General features: G+C 49.3%; 2 protein-coding genes across 3 annotated transcripts in view; one reads left to right on the forward strand and one right to left on the reverse strand.

Annotated features, from left to right (window-relative positions):
• Positions 1 to 2,100: 2,100 nt before the first annotated feature.
• PSMG4 (proteasome assembly chaperone 4) lies at positions 2,101 to 9,155 on the forward strand. Its single transcript, XM_036888705.2, has 3 exons — positions 2,101 to 2,372; positions 6,069 to 6,144; positions 8,961 to 9,155. Exons 1-3 carry the CDS (start codon positions 2,199 to 2,201, stop codon positions 9,080 to 9,082), a joined length of 372 nt encoding a protein of 123 aa, XP_036744600.1. The 5' UTR covers positions 2,101 to 2,198; the 3' UTR covers positions 9,083 to 9,155.
• Positions 9,156 to 14,171: 5,016 nt separating this feature from the next.
• The window catches only part of SLC22A23 (solute carrier family 22 member 23), a 169,022-nt gene continuing 165,371 nt past the window's right edge, over positions 14,172 to 17,822 (reverse strand). For both annotated transcript variants that reach the window (XM_036888695.2, XM_036888694.2), the window contains one exon: positions 14,172 to 14,797. In XM_036888695.2, the coding sequence (XP_036744590.1) occupies positions 14,440 to 14,797 (358 nt within the window). In that variant the 3' untranslated portion in view covers positions 14,172 to 14,439. The remainder of the gene's footprint in view (positions 14,798 to 17,822) is intronic.

The following is a 17,822-nucleotide window of genomic DNA, read 5'->3' on the forward strand; positions in this document are numbered from 1 at the left end:
ATGCTGGGTAGATGCTGGTGAGGACATGAGGCAATAGGTTGTTAACTAGTTGCACTCGTTTGCCCAGAGAGTTCTTTCAGATTCTTTAGTCATAAACGCTCCATTCAAAAGTTGTGTTTGTTTTCTAGGGGGATAAAGATTTAGATAGTTGAGGTGTGGGTGAGTTCACACTTGCTTATCAATTTGTTCTTTTATGGATCATGCTTTTGGAGTTTTATCTGTGAAATCTCTAATTAAAGGTCACAGAGTTTTTCTCCTAGAAGTTTTATAGTTTTATGTTTTATGTTTAGGTCTAGGAAACATTTTGAATTCATTTTTGTGTATGGTGTGAGGTACGAATTGAGGTTCATTCGTAATGAAGGAAATGCAAATGAAAACCACAGTGAGATGCCAGCATATATCTCCCAGAGTGGCTGAGATGAAAAGACTAACCATACCATGTAGCTGACATGGCCCTGGCTATTTGATGAGCATGTGAAGGACCCAGAACTCTCACATACTGCTAATGGGAATACATAATGGAAAATGGTTTGTTAGGTTCCTAAAAAGTTACACATATAACTTCCATATGATACACTCTATTCCTAGCTGTTTACCTGCCAGAAATGAAAGCATATGTCCATACAGAGTAACTTATATACACATATGTTCATAGCAGCTTTATTATAATAGCCTCAAACTGGGAACAGCCCAAATGAACATCCACAAGTGGAGGGAAAAACAACTAATTGTATAGCCATACAACTGGAAGACTGCTCAGCAACCAAAAAGAATGGACTATTGATACATAACAACCTAGTTCATTTGAGAGAAATCTCTAAATAATTATGAGAGCAAAGGCAGACAAAAAAAATTTGTACATACTGTTTGATTGGATTTCTTTTTCATGAAGATGCAAACTAATATGAAGTGACAAAATGCAGATCAGTGGTTGTGCAGAGGCAGAAAGGATAACAAAGGGGCTTGAGGAAACCTTTAGAGGTGATGGATGGGTTCACTGGATTGTAATGATGGTTTCATTACAAATGATAAATTGATACATTGTTCAATGTCCATCAAAACTTCAATTTTTATTCTTTCAATAGTGCAGTTATTGTATGTCAGTTAATCTTAATAAAGCTATTACAAAATATTGACCTGAAAATTAACTGTATTATTGAGTCATTGATAATTAGCAAATAGAGCCTATAAAAATACTTAACCTTTTAAATTTCAATTTAGTCAAGTTAGACCTATTAGAGAGTGTTAAAAAGCAGAGCTCTTGATAATTCTGACTTAAGCCCCACAGTCAGCAGTAACTGACAAAATATGCCCTGTTTGCTTTTACCACAAACAGTCTCTCCTAACACAACGCTTCCTTATTTCAACTCTGTAGGGTCCCAAGGTGACTAAAATTAAAGGTCCTTTATCAGGATCTTACTGACCACCATTAACTGCGCTTCCCATGTCCTGGCTCATAATTCTTTCCACTCCTGAGAGGTTCCTATTCACATTCCATTTTGCAGGTGAGAAAGCTGAGGTGAGCCCCAGGCAGGTTTAAAGGTAACCCCAAGGCCCCCGCTTGTACACGATCCGTCGCAGCTCGGTGGGAGTGGTCTGAGTCCAAGAGTGTGAGCCCATCCTCCCCACTTAGCCTACCCGATTTTCTTCTTCATCTTTCTCCCAGTCTCGTTGCCACTCTCGGGCTAGCTCCTTCCCAGGTATCCCTGGAGGTCCGGGGCTGCCAAGAGGAGGATTCTGGTGAGTCACACTGAGGACTACCGGCAGGACGGTAGGTGGCTGGTCTCGGAGTGCGGGGGGTCTAAAGAAAACATGATTGTCTTTGTTGGGCTGCCGCCCATCTCCGTTAGGACAACTCCATCCGAACCTTGGGGTCACGGCGGAGAGGAGAGCCGCACAGGGCCGGGAAGACGCCGCGGCCAGCACCGATGCCGACGGGCAGGAGGTAGCAGGGCTCCGGAAAGGAGGGCAGGCCGGCAGCCGGGGCCTGAACGAGCAGCCCCGCCCAGGCCCCGCCCAGGCCCCCGCCCCTAGGCGGACCAGTTCCTCCAGGCCCCGCCCTATCCACGGGCCAGCCCCGCCCGCCAGTGCCCGGGCCGGAAGTGAGGGCGCGCTCGGCCTTTCGGCGTTCGCTTGTTCGGGTCTGGCCGGGCTGGCGGCGGCGGCGGCGGCGCTGGCGGCGGGAGCCCGGTCGCGGCATGCAGAAGCCGCCGCCTGCCGCGGGCGGGGAAGTCTCCCTGCACAACTTCAGCGCGCGGCTGTGGGAGCAGCTCGTGCACTTCCATGTCATGCGACTGACGGACTCGCTTTTCCTGTGGGTGGGGGCCACGCCGCACTTCCGCAACCTGGCCGTGGCCATGTGCAGCCGCTACGTGAGTGTGGGTCGGGCCTCTGCCGGGGGCGGCGTGAGGGGAGGGGACCGGGGACTGGGCGCGCGGGGAGAGGCCAGGCCGGCGGGCGGCGGGGACTTGAGCGTCGGCAGGTGCCCGAGGGCTTCAGGCCCCTGGGTGCGCGGCGTGGCCCCCGGGCCTCTCCGGGGCCCTTGCGGCTCTGCGGAGCGCCCCCTGCGTGCCTTAGGGCACCGGGCTTGGTGGCCCTGTGCCCCTCAGGGCACCGTGTGCGGCCCCCGCCGGCCGCCCGGCCGTCAGCGCCCCTCCCTCCCACCTCTGTAATCGAGGGTCTGGCGGCTTCCTCGTGGGACCCCTGCCGCTGGTCACACCCCCGCCCCGGGCTACGGCCTCTGTCTCTTGGTTTCCGTGCCGCCTCTGTATTGACACACCGACATTGCTTTGTATTTCCAGCACAACTTCTTTCCTGAACTTGGGACTCCTGTGTCTCCACTTGGAAGTCTAATAGGCATCTCTGTCACCCCACATATATTCAAGACCAAGCTCATGACCCTTCCCTTAGACCTGCCCCTCTGCCAGCCCGCCAGCCCATCTCTGTCAGGGTAACTGCACCCCAGCCGTAGAGTCATCCCTGATCCCCTCCCCCACACCGCACGTGCCCAACGTCAGCGGGTGGCTAGGTCAGAACATACCCGAATTCCGCCCCCTCGCCTCCCTCAGGTTTCCTCTCCTCCTGGCTGATTCCCCTGTATACCCGTATTAATTTCTTAGAGTTGCTGTAACAAAGTGCCACAAAATGAGGGGCTTAAAACAACAGATTTATCCTCTCTCAGTTCTGGAGGTGGGAAGTCTGAAATCAAGGTGCTGGCAGAGCTGGTTCCTTCTGGAGACTGGCAGGGAGAAATCATCTGCTGCTGCTTTCCTAACTTCTGGTGCTGCTGTCAGTCCTCGGCATTCCTTGGCTTGCAGCTTCATCTCTGCAATCTCTGCTTCCAGTGTCACAGGGCCTTCTGCTGTGTGTCTGTCTCTGTGTCTCTTCATTTCTTATAAGGACACCGGTCTTATAGACTAAGGTCCACTCTATTCCAGTATGACCTAACCTTAATTTACATCTAAAAAGGTCCTATTTCTAAATAAAGTTACATTCACAGACATCAGGGGTTAGGATGTGGACATATGTTTTTGGGGGACACAGATTAGCTCACAACATTGCGTTTTGGCCAGTTTTTGACAGGCAGCCGGCTGCAGTCAGATGGTTTCATTCCTTTGCTCCAGACCTTTCAAGTTGTAAGTTCACAGTCCACAGACTTTACAGTAACCCTCCAGGCCCTGGTACCTGGTAGGGCTCCCTGCTTCCACCCTCCTTCCTGCCTACTCACCAACCCCTTGGCCCCTCTACGCACTGGCATGTCCGGATGTGCTCCCTCTGCAGGTTATTGTCAGTATCTGCTGGTGGTGAGGTTTGTCTAGTATTTAGATCCCTGGCACCTGACAAGCTGCTCATTACATGAATGAGTGAGCTCCCTCAGGGAACTATTGGTTTGCTAGGGAGGGCTACCAGTAACCCGCAGCCAGTCCGGCAGGAAATGCTGTAATGAGGGGCACAGGGCTGGTGGGCAGCCAGTGAGGTGGCACTGGGCACTCTGTGCAAGGACGCAGTCCTTGAATGGACTTCTGAGTGTCCTCACACACTATCCCTCCTCTGCCCTTCCCCTTTTCCTGTATTCTTTTCCTAGGTATATTTCCCTTTATGTCTTTTCTGTTGGGTACTGGCAGCTGGGCTTTTGGGCATGTGGCAATTCCAGGTCTTTCATTGGAGTAGAGGTGGAGGGCCTAGGGGGCAAGGGATGGTGGGCTGGGCTGAGCATTTGGAGGTCCCAGCTGGAGATGAGAGGTGCTGGCCATTATGTAAGGCAGGAAATACAAGATTCCTGTGGAACAGGGCTCGGCAAGCTATGACCTGTAGGCTGGCCTGCTGTCCGCTTTTGTAACAAAGTTTTATTGGACACAGCCCTGCCCATCCATTCAGTGGTGTCTGTGGCAGCTTTTGCACTTTGATGGCAGAGTTGGGTGGTTGCAGCTGGATCTTGTGGTCCATGAAAGCTAAACTGTTTACTGTCTGACCCCTGCATGGAGGATGGCTCCAAAGGGTCTGTCCCTCTTTCCCTAAAGCCCCACATGTAAGACAAGGCCATATAGAGTAAAACCACACACCTCTGCCCTCTCCCAGGTGCCCTGCTTACATCAAGAAGGTCTGTTTGTGGTGGGAAGAGAAGCTGCATAACTAGGGTGGTACAGAGCCCTCCCAGCATGTGGAGCTGTCCTGGGACCCGGGGAGAGGGGATGAGGGACCCTGTGTTCTCACATAATCTGGGACGTGTTTGGTCCACTTGGGGGGAGTGGATGGTGGTGCTCCAGTCACGTAAAACCGTGTAGGCATGTGTCTGTCCAGGAGAACAGCTTAGTTTAATACGATTTTGGAAATAATGCAGTACTAAGAAGGATAACAATAAAGGGTTTTAGTTTTATTTTTGGAGGAAAAAGTCCACCCTGTTGAGGTAGATTTTCTATTTTCAAGAGGCTGAACTGTAAATACTATTAACATGTAACTAAATGTTTAATTTGAAATCCTTAAACAGCAAGTTCATTAACGGAGGTCAAATTTTTGTTTTTGTTTTTTTTTTTCAACGAAAAAGTAAGCAGTAAATGCTTTCATTCTTATCCTGTGTTTTTTGATTATCTTTTTTAGACCTGAACAAATTCTGTCTCATAGTGAAGTGGCTTTGAACCCTTAGGAGACAAGAAGCAGGCTGATCTGTGCTTGGCTCAAAGTCTGGCACATAGTGGGTGTTTGCTCAGCTCACCTGTCTCCACCTGGACGGGGGTGGGTGGGGGGCTTATGCCTCTAAAAACCGTGCCACTTCCCAAGATTCCTAGATTCCTGTACTGAGGCTGTTTCTTTTAGAAGTCTGCTATTTGGTGGAAGCAATTTTGGCCATATTATAAGGTAGTGGGGTTTTTTTCTTTTAAGTTGGGACTTTTCAGTGATAAGGGGGGTTTCTGCCAATTACTTTGGAATCTAGATTACTTATAAATTTCAGGAGGGCCACATTTATTTATTTTTGGTTTTATTGCTTCTTGTTTGAAATGAAGATTGGCCAAGTATATTTAGAAGTTTTTATTTTCGTTATTTGCACACTAATAGCTGGTGCCCTTTTGCAAAGTCACAGGGCCCTTGTTGACGTTAAAGAGCCCAGACACCTTTAAGGGAATGGAGCTTGTGTTGTCTTACAGGCCTAGGTGAGATTAAGCACCTGCCTTCTAGGTTGACGGCCACCCCAGGGGTGAGGGGTCCTGGAGGCATGTGGCACCAGATTCTGGTTAGCTTCCTTCTTGCTGTGCCCTTGAGGACCTTGTTTGTTTCTGTCTTGGTCGTAACGTTGCCCTTCAGCATGCTTTGGAGTTTCCAGCACTAAAACAAGCCCTGGAACTTATTAACAGCTCTGTGATGCCAGCTTCAGGTGACTTCTCTCCATCTGTCCCGGCTCTGTAACCTCATAGGCACTAGAGGGTCAAGCACCTGGCTGTTGACACAGACCTTCTTTCTCTTGGCAAATGTCTAACCACTCAGAACCTGCCCCTGCCACTTCGTGAAGTCTCAGAAGCCACCTTCGTTTGGCTAGTGGAGAAGCAGCATCACGCTCTTCCTTTTCCTTTTAGGACTCCATCCCTGTGTCCACCTCCCTCCTTGGAGACACTTCTGACACGACCTCCACTGGCCTTGCCCAGCGCTTAGGTATGTACCCGTGGCTGCTCTAAGAGCAGCCAGCTGGGAACCTCATTGCTTAATGGAACTGTGAGGCCGGTCACGGTAGAAGGAAAGAATCAGTATATTGAGAGAAAGATCAACTCATCATTGCAGGGTGACCATAGATCTTTGTGTGTTGGGTCTTCCTTAATGAGGGCACATCCGTACGCATGTGGTGCTGCCGCTGTCTCAGGGCCAGCGTGCTCCCAAGGGACTCCTGTGTCTGCCTTGGCCGCTCTCCAGGCCAGGGAGTGAAAGGTGGCTTAGCCTCCTCTTGGAAGCACACCGCTTGCTCAAGGAGAGTGAGAGCGATGCCCTCAGTGCCCAGTGGGCCGGGGCTCCTGGTAGTCTCCTGGCCTCCGGGGGTCAGGGGAGCCTGCGGAGCAGGGTACCAGCGCTGTGCCAGGGTACCCTGACAGTGGGGCGCCTCTTTCTTCTCCCCACGGTTCCCCAGTGTGCTTGGGCAGTTCAGTGTGGAGCCAGTAACGGAGCCCCTGGGTCCTGTGCTGGGGACCGCCTGTGAGTGAGGCCCAGCCTCTGATTTTGAGGAGCTTATATTTTGGTTGTGTTGACAGTTCCACCAGCCTGACCCTTGATAAGTGGGAGTTTTTATGTCAGTTCACTGTGGGGTATGCCTGTGTAAACAGCAAAGCCACACAGTGGAGGGGGTGTGGGGTGTGTGGACAGGTCATTCTAGATGCCACACTCCATTCTATGCATGAGAGAGACCACAAGGGCAGCCACTGTTCTTTTTCTTTTGTCTGAAGTTAGAGCAACCTGACTAACAAGTTATTCTCGTAACTGGTATTAGGATGTAACTTTAAATTTACAGAAAAATTGCAAAAAAGATACAAAGAATTCCTGCTTAGCCTTCCCCCAGATTCCCAGTATGTTTACATTGTTATTTTTTTCTGATCCACATGAAAGTAAGTTGAAGAGAGGATGCCCCTGCTGTCCATACTTCACTGTGAATTGGCCAGTGTGTAAGGGGTAGTACACCTACAGCAAACAGATGGCGGTGTGCCGTGCCTGGTCCGTAAAGGCGTGGGGGTGTGGATATTCTAGAGCCTGAAAACTGGGTGGGTAGCCACAGGGTGGGATAACAAAGTGGAGTAGAGAGGGGTGGTGGGAACTTGTCTGAATAAATAATTTATGTTAGTAAAGTAAGATGGGCTCAAGGGTGTCCTTGAGATGGAGGCCTAGTAGCAGTTTATATATGCACAAGTTGGTTTTTTTGTGTGTGTGTATGTTTTAAGTTCTGTGCAAATTTTTTTTAATTAATGGTTTTCTTCCTTGTTTATGTCCATTTATAATAATATTCATAAGTTAGAACATAGTCAAAAAAATAAGTCCTCATCAATTATTAAAGTCAGACATTAATGAAGGGTCCCATCCTGCCTGCATCCGTAAAAGCCAGCAGCCTCAGCCTAGCCCAGCGACAGGCACGCACAACAGCTTGGAAGTCTGGCGTGATGTGCCTGCCCACAGCACCGAAGGGGCTGGTGATGCCCAGTGCTGAGGTCACGAAGGGGCTGTCCAGTGCGGCCATGTGTTAGGCCAGTTGTCTTGAGCTTAGGCCCGGACCCTGCAGTTGGAAATGTGCTGACTGTTGTCCTTGTCTAGAGGGTGGTGAGGTGACAGAGGTGTTCTGAAACAGTGTCTTGTATGGAAGATGAAAGGAAGTAGCAAAGGAGATGACCTAGTGGTCTGAGTGGCCCTAGCATCATCAGAAAGCTTTGGTGGGGGTGGGGACCCCCTTACTCTGTGTGGCTCTGGAGGGCAGAACTGGGTCTGCTGGGGGATGATACAGACACAGTTTTGCTCCTTGTAAGGCCCTGTCTTAGCAAGTAGAATGATTGGAATCAAAGTGGCCCCCTTGGGGATCGGGAATTGCCTGCCACTGAGCGAGGGTAGGCTGAGTAGGCTGTGACTCGGAAGGCCCCAGTGTCACCGCCTCTCAGCCACCACCTTTCTGCCTTTGATGCTGGGGCTAGCGTCCCGTCGGACGTCGTGGGGCCTCTGGAGAGCAGACGCTTGCACCTGCCCTGTGTGTGTGGTGGGGCCACGGGAGCAGCCTGGCCCTGGGTGGCCAGTGTTTAACTGTTTGAGGCTCACTGCCAGACTCTCCTTCAGGATATTGTCTTTCAGGTTCTGGGCATGTGCTTGAATTTTTAGTTGGAACAGTATAACTCAACTACTATTGGTTCTGTAGAAAGGGGCTAAAACTACATTCAACATTGAATTGAAAGTTACACATGTTGTAACTGTATTTGTGTGTATCTATATGTAAGTGCCCAGAAAGGTAGAAATGTAGGATTATCTTTGGGAGAGGAGTGGAATTGGTAGAGAGGGTGGTACAAAGGAGAATGTTAATATTTTAAATAACATTATCTGTATTTTTAAAAAGTAAAAAAACAAACCAACTCTACAGCAGTGGTTCCCAAACGCCCTGTTGCATTCCCTCAATGGCTTGTAAACATAGATTGCTGCCCCCACCCAGGCTTTCTGATTCAATTGGTCTGGGTGGGGCCTGAGAATCTGCATCTCTGACAAGTTCCCAGGTGCTGCTGCTGATGTGGGGATTGCACTTGAAGAACCACTGTTTAGAGAGTAGCAGAGGCCATGTGACCTCACAGTCTGCCCTGGCAGCAGCTGCCTTTGAAGAGTCATAGAAATGAGCACTTTCTGCCCTCACTACAACCCTCGCTAATGCTTTTTCCAAGCATTTCTCAGCTCAGGTGTGGGGCTCGTGGAACCTCCAGCTATTTCTATCATGGCTGTGTCAATGTCTTTTCTCTTTTTAGCCAGGAAGACCAACAAACAGGTGTTTGTCAGCTATAACCTTCAAAACACAGACAGTAACTTCGCATTGCTTGTAGAAAACAGGATCAAGGAAGAAATGGAGGCTTTTCCAGAGAAGTTCTAGCCGAGTGGCAGAAGTGAGGATTTGTAACTTATGTATAATATATGTTTAAATAAATGGATTGAATTTTACTGTTTGTCATGAGACTAATGGGTTTCCATTTTATTTCTAAAGGGTTAATCTTACCTCCCCAGAGTGTGGGCAGAAAGGCTGTAATTGATCAGCTTTGAGGACAGAGAAAAGCAAAATGGACAGTAATGTTTCCTCATGTGATTGCTCAGAAATAGAGAAAAGGAATTAAAATGGGGTTTTGTTGGATTGAAGGGGGCTAATCTAATAATCCAAGGAAGAGTTGGGTTATTCATGACCCTGTTAGGAGTTCCCAGTTAGAGTTAAGGTGTTGAATCTTTATAAAACAGGCGCAGGTTAACTCCTCTTCTTCCTCTGGCCTGGCCCTTCCCACTGGGTGTCTCTGGGGCCCCAGGCCCTGTGCTCCGCCCCGCTCACTCCCATGGTGGAGTCTCCAACTTCTCTGGGCCCTTTTCTCACCGATAAAGTGGGAGTAATCTCAACCTTGCTGGGTCATTGTTAGGACTAAATATGCAGAAATGCTTTACAAACTGTGCCATGGCAATTAAGATGCTAATTAGGGCTTTACTTCATTTTCATGGACCCAGATGTTTCAGATCTTCCTTGCTTCCTATTAGTGTCTTCTTTCCTTCTCTTTTCTCCCAAGTCCATGTACCTGTTTTGGTCACTTTTAGTCCTTAGCCTTTTACTGCCTGCCTCTTGGAGTGGAGTCCAGTGTTGTTAGCCACACATTGTCCTTCACACTCTTTCCAAAGCCAGTGCTCCCTGGGTCAGTGGCTTCACATTCAAAGGGCTGAGGGAGCTGTCACAGATTGCTGGAGCCTGGCTTTTCCCCAGAGACTCAGATGGCCAGGGACCCAGGCTTTGGCGGCTTGAAAAGCTCCCCAGGTGCTTTGCAGCACAGGCAAGGTTGAGGACCACTGGCAAAGAACTCTAGAATCTCCTGGGTCCGTCAGGAGGCTTTCTGTCACTAGAGGCAGATAGTTTAGGGCCCTGAAACACGTTTCATTCAGTGGCAATAGTCTCACACTGAGCCAGTGGTAGGCAACCAGGGGTGGAGCACTTTGGCCAGGACAAAGGCACTTTGGGGGAGTAAGTGTGGGGGGCTAGGTGCTGCCCTTCTTTGTGGATTTCGTGTGCTAACCTTCAAAGCCTTGGCCAGCATACAGTGGGCATCTCTAGGAAGAGTACATAACAAAATCAGGGCTATGGAGAGAAGAGTTTGATATAAATACTTTATTAAAGAAATAATCTTTTCTTGTTAAAAAATACTACATTAGAGAAGAGGGTTTTGGGTTATCAGCCTTTCCTCACAGAATCACAGTGTAAAGTAGTCATTTCTTGACCTCTCTAAGAACCTTCAGGCCACTGGTTAGCAGGACATCAATACACAAGAGAAAAGAACTCTTTAAATTTACTGGTGGCCGCCCATTTTTCAGGTAGTCTTGATAACAGCCCTGAATAAACAGTTGGTTCAATCGATCTCTGCCTCTGCCTGCCTTCAGGACTAGGACTTTGTGGGCAGAGTGGGAGGGCACCCACTCTGTGCTCGGGTGGGAGTGAAGACTCAGTTACAGGGGTGCTGAAGTAGGGACACTGAGGTCTGCATGAGCAAGCAGGGTGTTTATTACCTGCAGTCAGCGACACCCCTTCATTGCTTACCACCAGGTGAGGGGGGAAGACATTCCAGAGGACATTTGTTAATGGGGCAACATTTTTATTTCTTTACATTTACATACAAATTTCCCCCGAAGGTACAACAGATGTGACATCATGCAGACATTTAGCTTTGAACGAATAGTTTGGAACTCAATTTGGGCTTGTGCTGTGAGTGAGCACCTCCAGAGTAATCCCGGTCAGCAGGTACAGTAACACGGTTCTTACAGAGACCTCAGAGTTGGGGTTTGCAGAAAGGACCGAGTGAGGGAAGTACTCCCCACTAGGCATGACGCACTGTACTGCTTTCCCAAAGCACACGATACATTAAAGTGAGGTGTCCTTTAAGAGACAGGGTTGAAGTGTGGACCTTTCCCGGCATGCGTGTGCCCTGCGCCACCTCGGGGCTGGGTGGTGTGCTTGTCGCATGATTCACATAATGGCACTTCAGTCATTTCTTGTTTGGCTCTAGGAGGTGGTAATGTTTGAGTGCAGTACCTCCTTTACAAGGTTTATTTTTGCTTTGCTTTCAGTCTTGTGGCCAAACCAACTTACCAGGCCCCTTCCTGTAGTTGCAAGTGACTATATTCTTAAAAAATAATGTTTAAGACTCTTTCCTGTCTGTCTTGGGTGCTAATATTTAGGGTTTTTGATGAGAGTTATTACTGACTTCTGGAAAAGAACAAAATGAGGAGATGTCCAGCCCTGTCTCAGGTGTTCACATTTGTGCATAACTTACTGAGAGGAGATCACAGCTCCCTGATAGTTAGGATCGCAGGCCACAGGAGTGGTGGTGAGAGGAGTTGGAGGGCATGCCGTGGGTTGTTTCCCAGGCAGCAGGAGGGCTCGGGGGTGGAGGGCAGACTTGAAGTGGCAGGTGCCTGAGAAGTGTTTCCCTACTAACCACGAAGGAAGCAGGAACGAGGAGTCCAAGCACAACCAGTGGGTGCCAGGGAGCGGGTGGCTGCCCCCCCACAGAGCTGATCAGGTGGGCCCTTCTGCCTTGCTCTCTTGGTATGAGATCTCTTGGTGCTCGGCCCACAGGGAAGTCTTTCTGCTTGGGCTGCATTCATAAAGGTGTTCCTCAGGAGCTTCAGACATCCCTAAGCTGGGCCCGCGGCCACAGGGGAGCAGAGCTGTCGGGCCTCTGCCCAGGGACATCACCTGTGATTGTTAGCAAGTCAGCCTCCTTCACACCTGCTAGACCTTGGTCCTAGGTGCCCAGTCCGCACAGCCAGCTTCTAGTCATCGAGTTGGTCCTGACTGCTGAGGTGACAGTGCTGACTGCCGTCCGTCTCCCCTGGACCAGTGTTTTTTGTTGCCACTAAGATGGAGATAGAGACCCTGGAGCAGGGGTCTGTGTCTGCGTCGTGTCTCGCCTCTGCCCCCCTAGAGATCCCTGGCAGCACTCCAAAGCTTCCACTTATTAGTTAAGGAAGGCCCATACAGCCAGGACACCCGCAGGTCCTTCCTAGCACAGTAAGTGGACAGCAGGCGCCCCAGTGCTGGGGGATGGATGCAGACACAATGGCCAGGGGCCTAGCCAGATCCTTCCTACCTTCCCCTCTGCCCAGAGGCCTGGCTGCTGCATATGTTGAGTCTTGGACTTAACGATCTTGTTACCACGTGGCTTTGTAGCGAGTATGCTAAAAAGGCAAAAGGTATCTCACAAGTTTGGCACGTGAAGGTTGCACAGATGTAAAGAAAGGCCTTTTTAAAATTAACGTGAATGCAGACTAACATTGAAATAAGGAACAAAAGTGACTTCAAAGAGACACAGGAAGGTGAGCATAAGCCAGGCCGGGAGCAGGGCTGGGGATAGCCGGGCCAGAGAGCCTTCCTGCCTGGGCAGCTGGTCCCTGAAGAAGGCCGGAGAGCCCAGGCCTGGGAGTTTGCTCACTTCCCTGCAATGTTTTTATCAAGTCAGTGGACTCCTATGTCTACCAGTTTTGGAGAGTGGTGTGCAGAGACAGAAACAGCCCAGGTGGAGAGCTGGAGGGGGTGAAAGACCCCATCAACCTCCCTTCTGGCCCTTTGAGTTCAAGCAGTCGTCAGCTGAAAGTCATCCAACTGCTTAACCAGACCCGAAACTACAGTTTTCTGGGAAGAACTCAGCCCGCTGCAAGGACATACGTCAGGAAATGGGGAGGTGGGCAATTCCAGAAAGAAGTCAGGCTGCCCCGACACTCAGGTGCTTGTGTTGCCACAAGGCAGTGGCTACCCGCACCGGTGAAGCATGTTTCTCAGCGGCCCCCTGATTTCCCATGAAACACCCCTCACACAGGTAGGGAAAGCCCGACATGAAAAGGCAGGAGGACACTGTCACTGGGAGGAGACGAAGTGGCCATGTTTTCAATAGTGCTGGCAAAAAAGCTGACCAAAAGAGGGAGCATTTCTGCTGGAGCTGAACTGGGAAGGATATACCCGCACACATCTCCCACCTCAACACGTTTGCTCGCCGTCGGGCACAGGGCAGGGCGGGGGCTGCACTCTGGTGAGTTATTGCTTGTTTGCAGTTGGTTGTGATGCTTTAGGAGGCTGAGGTCAGCTGCACTCCCCCAGGAGAGTCCCGCTGCTGGCCCTAGGCCCTCCTGCGTGCTGACGAAGGGGCAGGAAGCAGGAAGCAGGCCATGGGGTGGGAGGCACCCACGGGCTGTCACCTTGGCAGGAAGTCGTGAAGGCGCACAGTCCTTGGAGCTGGTGGTGTCCAGGCAGGGCCTCGAGGTGGGCCGGCACCTGAGTGTCCTCCCTTCAAGGGCTGGCTGCCTTATCATCCGTCTCAGCTCTGTCCCTACTGGTGTTAATTCAGAAAGTGGCCGTGTTTTCAGTAGTGCTGGCAAAAAGCTGACCAGAAGGGGGCATTTCTGCTGGAGCTGAACTGGGAAGGATATACCCGCACACATCTCCCACCTCAACACGTTTGCTCGCCGTGAACTTCATGGGACAGGCCTGTGTCAGAACACGGGGCACTGTTACCACTGATTATTTAAATTACTGGTGAAATGTTTCAGTTTTCCCTCCAAAGAGCTTAGAACAGCAAGTCCAAAAGGATGACCTCCAGGGAAGACTCAGCTGCTTTAAATGATACTTGTGAGCTGCTTTCTCCCAATTCATGGCACAGAAGTCCTTACCTTACAAACAGAAGACCTTTAAAAAGCACACACAGACTAGCAAAAACCTAATCATTTACATTTCAGTCCTGGTGACGCCCCACGGCAGCTGGCGGGCCGTCCCTGGGTGCTGGGGTGCAGGCAAGTGACTCCCGGCTGGGCTGGGCTGCGGGAGGGGAGGAGATGTGCCGTGGGGCTCGCTGCGGGGCCTTCTCCCCACCGGGCCCTCCTCCAAAGCCGGTGGTTCCATTTGGAGATGAGTGAGGGAAAAGGGAATAAAGTGCTTCTCATAAAAATGACCAAAATAAATACAAACATTTAATGGCAGAAAACAAAGTCTACAGGGTTATTTCCAAAGTTTGCTTCCTCAAACACATGATCCTTAGGGTCTTGGAAAGACAGGATTTCACCACACCAGTTGAGTCTCCTGGTTGGTGGCGGCTGTAGCAGAGGTTGATGCCCCTGCACCAGCCATGTGTTCGGTCCCTGATCTGTAAACCTGTGCCCGAACAGACCCCAAAACTTGCAGCCCACAGTGCCCCCTGTAGGGAGCCGCACCCGGGGCTACATGGACTTCATACCGTTGGCAGTGGCCGTCTCCGGCAGCCCCTCTCCCGCTGCAGCCACGTCGTGCAGACCAGAGTAGTCCTTGAGCTCGGCGTTGGTGAGCAGGAGGGGCTGCTCCCCCTTCTTGTGGGGCAGGAGCGGCTGCCGCGTGTAGTGCTCCCCATTGGAGATGTTCTCCGGCAGGTTCTGGTTCCTGCTCTCGGGCAGCAGGAGGATGCAGATGATGCAGATGAGCGTGCAGCAGGCAAAGATGATGTGATGCAAGAAGTAGCCTTTCTGGTTGTGCAGCTCAATGATGGGCGCCGTCAGCATGCCAAAGCCCGCGCTGGCCAGCACCAGCCCCAGCCCGCCACACCTGCGGGAGGGGCACGAGCACACAGAGTGAGCGTCCACCGTCAGAGCCCAGTGCGGCCAGGGATCGCTGAGCAGGTTCACAGCAGACCCAGCCTGGTGTCAGCTGTCCTGGGCTCCACCCCAGTGCCCCCATGTGGGATATTCCAGACCACCCTCACTGTGGCCAGGTCTGTGGATCACCTCTAGTTCAGTTAATATTTCTGCTCATCCACTCAAAACTTTTTACTTAATTTACTTTGAAAGGCAGCCTATACACTGAAAAACAAAGTTGTGCTATTTTCCCAAGGCTTGATCTTCATTTAGAAAAGGGAGAGTGGTGAGAGGATGACCAGAATTCAAGAAGGTATTAAAGACAGAGCAAATAAGAGAGATCTCTCCATGCCGTAACTGGAGAGATGGGAAGATACTTTAGAAGACAGAAATTTTCTTGCTGTGAGTTGATGTTATTTGTCGCATCCCATGTATTTCCTAACACTGCTCTGCATACTCCCACCGGAAAGTATCCCATCTCTGGGAAGTGACTGCCAGCAGCCGGGTACTGATCAAGATAAATTCACGTCAGCACTGAGCTCAAAAAGTACTGAATACAGCGTAGAGTGGGAGCCACTTATCTCCACTCCTCTGCCATATGAGGGAACCTACCAAACATTCCAAAGGGATTAGTAGATACACAACATTTAAAAAACACGTTAGCACTCTAGCATCTGTACTTGACATAAAAGCACATTATTGGGGGTGGGGTGCCACGGGGCGGCTGAAAGCAGTGCAGTGCTGGCTGCAGTGCAGAGGACTGTGGTGTCCCATTATGCCCACGCCGCAAAGGCCAGGGAGTGCCGGCTGGTGGGTGTCATCTCTGGGGCCACGGGAGGGGGCCAGGCAGAGGCAGTCCCGTCTCAAGGAAGGGGTAGCAGAGTTGTTTCCAGGCCCCAGAGAGCAGACCCAGACCGGTAGGTGGAGGGTACAGGCGTGCGGGTTTAAGGAAGAACTTTCACGGAGCTGCTCAAGAATCATGCACCACCTGTAGGGAAGCCACCTTGATTCTTGGATGTGCTGAGGCAGAGGGGCTGAAGGAGAGGCCGCAGCGTGACACGTGAGCTCCCAGCTCTTGAGGAGCCTGTGATGCTCTTGTTGGAACTGTAGGTGGCGCTGACTCTCAAAAATCCTGCCCCACAAGGGCACAGGGTACCAGACCAACACACAAAAGTGACTGTGTGTCTATACCCTAGCAACACACACACTGAAAGTGAAAGTTTACTATAAAACTGTGCAATAACTCTGAAATAAAATACTAAGAAATACATAACAGAAGAAATGTAAGACTTGTATGCTGAAAATGAAAAAACACTGAGAGAAAATTAAAAAGAAAATAAATGGAGGTGTTCCATGTTCATGGATTGGGAGACCAATATTGTTAAGATGGCAGTTCTTCCTGAATTGATCTATAGACTCAACACAACCCCTATCAGATTCACAGTGACTTCTTTTTTTTTTTTTGCAGAAAATGGTTAAGATGATCCCAAGATTTATATGGAAATGCAAAGGACCCACAATAGTCAAAACAATTTGAAAAATGACAAATTTGAGGACTTACCTTTCCAATCAGAACTTAATATATAAAACTACAGTAATGAAGGCAGTGTGGTATTGGTGTATCAATAGATTGATGCAACAGAAATAAACCCTTACATTTATGGTTAACTGATTTTTGACAATGGCAAATTCAGTGGGGAAAGGGCAGTCATTTCAACAAGTGGTGCTAGCACAAATGGATGTCCACACTCGAAAGCATGAAGTTGGATGTTTACTTCACATCAAATACAAAAATGAACTAAAAATGGATCATAGACCTAATGTAGGAGCTAAAACTATAACATTTCTAGAAGAAAAATAAAGGAAAACCTTTGTGACCTCAGGTTAGGAAATGATTTCTTGCATATGACATCAAAAGCAGGATTCACAAGAGAAAAAATGATCAACTGGACTTCATCAAAATTAAAAACTTCTTTCCTCCAAAAGATGCTCTTAAGGAAATGAAAAGACAAGCCATAGACTGGGAGAATATGTTCACAAAGCATATCTGATAAAGGACTTTTATCTGGCGTATGTAAAGAACTCTAAATAAGGTAACCCAGTTTTAAAAATGGGTAAAAGACTTGAATAGACATTTCTCTAAGGAAATTATACAAACTATAAAACATCCAGTAAGCACACAAGAAGATGTATAACATCCTTAGTCATTAGAGAGATACATATCACAACCACAATGATACACCAATTCACACCCACTATGATGACATAAGCAAAAGAACAGACGTAAAAAGTGCTGGCAAAGATATGGAGAAAATGGACCCTTCAGACATTGCTGCCAGGGAAGAAAAATGGTGCAGCCATGTGGAAAAGGTTGGCAGTTTCTGAAAAAGTTAAATGTAAACTTCTCCCCAGCAATTCCACTCTTATGAAACATGAAAACATGTGTCTGTATAAAAGCTTACAAATCAGTGTTCATTGTGGTATTATTCATAGTAGCTTCAAATTGGGAAGAATCCAAATGTGCATCAGCTGGTGAATGGGTAAACAAGACGTGGTCCATGGAATATGATTCAGCAATAAGGAATGAAGTGCTGACGCAGGCTACAATGTGGATGGAGTGCAAAGATATGCTGAAGTGATTATATGATTCCATGTATGTGAAATATAACAAAAAAATTAAAAGGGGATCTAGAGGCAGAAAGAAGATCAGTGGTTGTGGGGCTGGGGTGGGTTGCAGAGAGCTGTGAGGGGCCTTTTTGGGATGATGGAGACCTTCTGTGACTGGGCTGCCTGTGGGGTCGTTGAGCTGTATGTACCCTGATGATGGAATGAGTTTTTTGGCATGTTAATTATACCTTGACAAAGCTGTTTAAAAAACCCAAACTGCTCCAGCTGTGGGGCTGGGGCCTCTTGCTGATACATGTCCCCAGAGCTTCCAGCCTGGGCCTCCCCTCCAGCCTCCTCTGCCTTCCCGAGAAGTCAGTGACTGTCCGGGG

This window comes from Manis pentadactyla, chromosome 16, assembly GCF_030020395.1.
Source record: "Manis pentadactyla isolate mManPen7 chromosome 16, mManPen7.hap1, whole genome shotgun sequence".
Lineage (NCBI taxonomy): Eukaryota > Metazoa > Chordata > Mammalia > Pholidota > Manidae > Manis > Manis pentadactyla.

Bases quoted from the DNA above. Each gene is read 5' to 3' on its own strand.
- PSMG4 (XM_036888705.2), top strand. From the start codon at position 2,199: ATGCAGAAGCCGCCGCCTGCCGCGGGCGGGGAAGTCTCCCTGCACAAC. The intron at 2,373-6,068 runs GTGAGTGTGGGT...TTTTCCTTTTAG, and splicing joins TGGCCATGTGCAGCCGCTAC to GACTCCATCCCTGTGTCCAC. The intron at 6,145-8,960 runs GTATGTACCCGT...TTCTCTTTTTAG, and splicing joins TGGCCTTGCCCAGCGCTTAG to CCAGGAAGACCAACAAACAG.